Below are 6,193 nucleotides of genomic sequence, written 5' to 3' on the forward strand. Positions count from 1 at the left end.
GTGTACCAGGGGATGATCTCCCAACCTCACTGGGGAAGTTTCTCTCAACACACAATTGCTTGAGCCTCAATTCCCCTGTGAACACACTTTTGAATAAAAAGAGGAAATTCATTGTGAGAACTTCAGTGCTTTACATTTGTATTCCCAGGCATAGCACCGCCTCAGTTGGGGAATGTAAGGAAATGTTCAGTACAGTGCTTGTGGCTTGTGCTCCTATGGACAGGTATTTGCTTAATGTAAGGAAGAGGAAATTTGCTGCCAGGCATGCCAGATCTTGAATATTATAGATGCTGTCTGAATTCCTGCTTGGAATTTATCAGCACAGCCATGCCTAAACATGGATGGACCAGAGCCCTGCATTAGGGTTGCTGCTGCTTGGTCGTCACGCTGCCGTGGGCCAAGGTCGACTTATTGATGGGGACAGATGTGCACCTGCTTTGCTGCCTTCATCAGTCTCCTCTCTTCCCTTGCAGATATATGTTGGGGAAAGGAGGAAAGCGGAAGTTTGACGAGCATGAAGATGGGTTGGAAGGCAAAGTGGTGTCTCCCACTGACGGTCCCTCTAAGGTGTCTTACACCTTACAGCGTCAGACTATCTTCAACATTTCCCTTATGAAACTTTATAACCACAGGCCATTAACTGAGCCAAGCTTGCAAAAGACAGTTTTAATTAACAACATGTTGAGGCGAATCCAGGAAGAACTCAAACAAGAAGGCAGCTTGAGGCCCATGTTTGTGGCCGCCTCGCAGCCTGCCGACCCTCTCAGCGACAACTTCCGCGAGGCACAGCCGGCGTTCAGCCACCTGGCCTCGCCGCCCCTGCTCCCCGCCGACTTCGTAAGCACTATGCCCCTGGAGTCCTGCCTCACCCCGGCCTCTTTGCTCGAGGACGACACTTTTTGCACTTCCCCGGCTGTCCAGCACGATGGTCCGACAAAGCCACCACCTCCTGCTCTCCAACCAGTAAAGGACAGTTTCTCCTCAGCCTTGGACGAAATCGAGGAGCTTTGTCCAGCACCTACCTCCGCAGAGGCAGTAGCAGCTGAATCAGCAGCCGTCGACTCTAAAGCCCAGCCCAGCGAGTCCAACATCCACAAGCCTGAGGGCCTCCCAGAGAGCAGAACGGCTGAATCCAAACTCATGGACCCCCTGCCTGGCAACTTTGAGATAACAGCTTCCACAGGTTTCCTCACAGACTTGACCCTGGATGACATTCTGTTCGCTGACATTGATACGTCCATGTATGATTTTGACCCCTGCACATCTGCCACGGGGGCTGCCTCAAAAATGGCTCCTGTCTCAGCAGATGAGCTCCTAAAAACTCTCGCTCCGTACAGCAGTCAACCAGTAACTCCAAATCAGCCTTTCAAAATGGATCTCACAGAACTGGATCACATCATGGAGGTGCTTGTTGGGTCTTAAAAATATTAGAAATATAGCAACTTTTTTTTGTCTTTTTTTTCTTTTATTTTTTTTTTTTTTTTTTTTAATTTTAAGTACCAGTATATACAGTTGGTAGTATTTCCATAGTCCCTCCCAGCCCCGATTCACAGCACTGTGCATGCATCCTTGCTTGCCTTTTTTGAAAAGAAAAGGATCACACTAGTTTTTGCTTCGAGCAGAGTTGGAGTGCCTTCATCCATGTATGACCACTTCTAATGTATTTTTTTTTAAAGTGGTTCCTCAAGGAAGACCGAATATCCTGGTATAGGAAAGAATACGTATTGTAGACAATGTTATGTTATTAAAAAAAAAAAAGAAAAAAAAAAGAAAAAAAGGAAAAAAGGTAAAAGCTAAGCACAAGGATTATGTTGGGGAAAGCTGTAAATTGCATGTGCATACTTGTCTATTTTTTCTATAAGTTTTATTGCAAGAGGTAAAAAATTTTATTATTTAGATAATCTCAATACCATTTTAGCCCTGTATAGGTTGACTTTAGCAATTCAGCCTTTTGGAGGCATTAACCTGCTCCTCTTTAAGTGTTGCATTTACATGGCTGTTTAGAAACTGCTGCCGAAATTTATTTTATATTTTTGTACAGATTCTGCAGTTTATGGTATTGTTTTTTCTAAAAACAAATGCTGTTTATACACACAAAAAATAGCTATTTTGATAGGATTTGCTCACATAGTTCCTGCATAATTCAGATGTACAAGAACCACTTGTACTTTTATACAGAGTTGTAATGTTTTATATGTGTATGGTGCAAAGAGAAAATTGGATCAAATAAGCCTGCAGTCGGTTTCCCTGAATGCAAACAAAAAAAAAAAAGTGCTTTAAGAAAGGGCTGGGAGCTGCTTCTGCCGGAGTTTCACAAGTGTTTGCTCCCTGCTGTACCCACTGCGCACTACTGTGATTCCTGAAACTTAGAGCCATGTCCTTTTCCAACATGTATGTGAAGCAGTTGGCAGGAAACAGTTGTGGAACTTCACCCCCCCGGAGGTCCCGTGGCCGGGCGCTGTCCCCAAGCCCACCTGCCTTGCCAGGCCCCCATCCTGCCTGACGTGGAGCCTTAACCCGGCGGAGATCGGCACCTCCTCGCCCAGAGCTACTGGGAATGGTGTTGGGGGGAGCACCGTGCCCGGAGCCCCCCGAGAAAGAGCCAGCCTCCCGTGGCATCTTCCTGACTGACGGGCGCGGGCAGAGAGCGGGGCTGGGAGCGTCTGCTCACCCTTTCTTGGAGCATTTCTCCTCCCCTCTCCCACCTCACTGTGCTAAGTGCTGAAAAAGGCAGCTTCAGTATTACTGCAGTGAAGCTCATCTCGTACCTGCACTGGATGGACTTGCTTTAATATCCATTGCTGTCGAAACTGGAGCCAGTCGTGTGACATCACTTGGCATCTCGTATAGAGTTGGGTTCTTGTATCAACTGTGTTACCTGCTTTACACTTTATAGACCCATTTTACAAGGAATATACAGACACAGCTTTCTATGCATGGTCCCCTCCCCCATAACACCTGAGAAGTCTTCTTACTGCACCAATAGCTTTTTTTTTTTTTCCTGAGTTCGTTGTGGTGTACATTTAATTTAAAAAGAAAAAAATGTTTGCAATGTATCATGCCTATTGCTGAAGTTGCTATGGCATTTTAGTTTTCCGATGGTACTTTAGTTGTTGAGTGCCGGTTACAACCTATATTGTTGACATGCCTATGGCTTCTTTAGGAATAACTTTTATATTTATTTAAGAAATTTTAAATTATGTTTTACGTCATTTGGCAATATTCAGTCAATTCTGCTCCCTTCTTGTCATGGATGAAATTGGGTCTTGCCTGCCTTTTGAGGGGGCAGCGTTTTGTAAATTGGCACTTTAAAACAGGCCATATATATTTATTAGTATATAGATAGATGTAACATAGATATGCACACAGACACAGGATGAGAGCAAATACATTTTTGCAATGAAGGAACTCCTAATGGAAAGGAAATGCATCATGTACAGCTGCGAAAGGCGCTTCTGGCTCCCAGTTTATGTCCCAGGGAGAGACAGGGCTGGGGGAGGAGGGTGGCACTGGCCCAGGAGGGTGAGTTTGCTTTCTTCCTTTTCCCAAGCTGTACTCCGTGCATCACTGGGGTGCTGATGGATTTGCAGTCACTACACAGACAGACTAAAGAGAAAGGAAGTTACTGCTTTAAATGGAGAACCATTGACCAAGTGTAGCTTTAGGGACCAGGGGAAGGGAGGGCGGGGAGACACGACAGCTCCAGCTGCCCCCAGCCCTTGTTCCGCAGCAGTCCTCGGCCCTTGCAGGAGAACCCACGGCCTTTCTGTCCCTGCACCTTGAGTACCTGGGAACACAGTCCTGCACAAACCTGGAACAGCACCAGGCTTACATGGTAACTTGGTAGGCACTTGCATTACCATGGTTAAAAACTAATTTGCAGGGTGCTGGAGCCGCCTGTTTTTTGGGATTACTTAGTATTTACACCTGCATAAATACCAGCTGCTAGGCAAAAGCTCCCATCACTGCCCTTCTCAGAGACCTGTGTTGTTAAGGGGAGTCAGCTGAAGGTTTTCTACCCAGAGAGCAGGAGCTGAGCTCTAAATCCAGTCTGCCATTTGGACAGTGTCTGTGGCTCCTGGGTGCTGAAGCACGTGTCCTGGGGCAGAATCCCTACAGGAATCCCACAGGACAAAAACCTACTTGATTTGTGGGACTCAGCAGAAGGTTGGGAAGGCAGGTGCAGGCCTGGGTCGGGCTGAGCTGTGGCTTTGCCTCTGCACAGTCACTGACTGTCTCTAGCTGGGCCTGTGCTGTGGTCCCAACAGCAGCCAAACATGGAATTTCTCTGAGATCTACACCAGGGGTGAAGATTGACATTAACGTGCAATGAAGTGACAAGATGGGAGCAGAATAAGAGGGCTTTGGATTTGAAGTGATTTTTTTTTCTTAAATTATTTATTCTTTTTTTTTTCTTCTGTAAATATATTTATTTTATTGTGAAGCTAACAACATCTGGATTGTAACATGTACAGAATGTATGGTAGGAATGTATCCTCTTGTAGGAATGTAAATCTGTATGAAAAAGGGTATGGGAGCCAGATTCAGAAAGAATTAATTGAGTTCCAGTCAGGATATGCATGGATCACAGGATTATTTTTTCCCTACACTCTTTTTCTAATATGGGTCTGGTTGTTTGAAATATGCAAAAAAAGGTATGGAGGAGGGACAGGGTTATGTTCAAAATTAGTTCTAATCAAGCTCCTACCCCCCACTGGCTGCTTGAGAGGGGCCTCCCTTGGCACGCTACTGGAATCTGCCACTGAAAGCAGGAGCAAATGCAGTCATCTCTATCATGCTGACCTGGGAAAGGTTTAGAAAAGATGACTTTTTCCCTTATTTTTTAAGCATGCATGGGAGGCCCAGCAGAATTCCCTGGGGCCGGACGCCCGTAGAAGGGGGCAGGATGTTCCCTCCGGCCCCAGGAGTTGTGCCAGAGCCACGTCCTTGCCCGGAGGTGGGGCCGGGCGGGACGTCCCCGAACAGCCCAAAGCCCCGGCTCTGTGTCCGACCAGCCGGGCCCGAGGCTCCGCAGTCCCTCCGGAGCCCGGTGGGTCCCCACCGCCCTGGGGAAGTGGAGCATCCCTCTTGGAGAGAGCGGCATTGCAGCGCCGTCTGCCCGGGCATCGCTCCGGCACCGCCTGCAGCCGGCTGGGAGAGCAGCTCTGCGAAGGCACCGCCAGCAGCAATCACTGTCAGGAGAAATTCGGACCTTGTGCAAGGTAATTCGGATTTTCCTCAACACCGTGTGGTAAGAGCCTGGGTTATTTATGACTGATCATTTTGAATCCAAAGTTTACACTTTATTTCTATTAAATTGAGTATATAGCAATGGGTCCTGTCTGACAAATGGTTTAATTCATTCTGGCACGCTTTGAACTTTTTGTTCTTGTTACAGGGTTTCTTTTGGTTTGGTTTTGTTTTTTTCCTCCCCCAATCCCCCAATCAGGCTTCAGTATCCTGCTTCTGTGCAAGTTGCTTTCAATATTCTATTAATTAATGAGACTGAACATTTTAAAATAAATTAGTTATTTTAAAGCACTTTTTTCTTTTTCTGAAAATAAGCCTAATGTAAGTTCTGGAACCTCTTTAAAAACACAAATTGCAGATAAAATCCCAACCTCAACTCCTATCTAGTTCTGAGCGTATTCCATACTAGTGCCTGCAAAGGCCAAGATTCTGGAAAAGGTGTAAATAGTGTGACATGTTCAGTGCATGGTTGTTTGAACAGGGCTTGTTATTGTCAAAAAAAAAAAAAAAAAAAGAAAAAAAAGAAAAAAAAAAGAAAAAAGGCTGTATTTCCCCTTCCCCTCCCACAGACCTTAGAGCTGTGCCTTTTCTATGCAATATTACAGACATCTGAAACCAGATTACTGTATTCACATGTAGGTATGGGCTGTAATCAAAAAACAATTGGACAAATGTACATGGAAATGAGCAGTCTTACTTTTGTAGTTTTATATTATACAATAAACAATTAAAATAAATTCTGGCTTTGTTCTTTCCCTCCACAAAAGAGGACAGTCAGGGGAAGACAAGACCCCATGAGGGCTGCAGGAGGAGTGGGAGGTGTTCATCCGCGGGAGGTGGCAAGGGACAGGGGAGGGACAGCCCGGTCTGACCCCGCTCCACCTGACAGAACAAAAGAAACATCGCCTTGTGCGAGGCCTGTTACTGCTGTGAGGCTTTTGTC

The 6,193-nt window shown here is 45.9% G+C and overlaps 1 protein-coding gene across 8 annotated transcripts in view; it reads left to right on the forward strand.

Annotated features, from left to right (window-relative positions):
- Positions 1-5,987, forward strand: part of SERTAD2 (SERTA domain containing 2) — a 78,977-nt gene extending 72,990 nt beyond the window's left edge. For all 8 annotated transcript variants that reach the window (XM_038130934.1, XM_038130938.1, XM_038130935.1 and 5 more), the window contains one exon: positions 474-5,987. In XM_038130934.1, the coding sequence (XP_037986862.1) occupies positions 478-1,422 (945 nt within the window). In that variant the 5' untranslated portion in view covers positions 474-477 and the 3' untranslated portion in view covers positions 1,423-5,987. The remainder of the gene's footprint in view (positions 1-473) is intronic.
- Positions 5,988-6,193: the final 206 nt, after the last annotated feature.

The sequence above is a fragment of the Motacilla alba genome, chromosome 3 (genome assembly GCF_015832195.1).
Source record: "Motacilla alba alba isolate MOTALB_02 chromosome 3, Motacilla_alba_V1.0_pri, whole genome shotgun sequence".
NCBI lineage: Eukaryota > Metazoa > Chordata > Aves > Passeriformes > Motacillidae > Motacilla > Motacilla alba.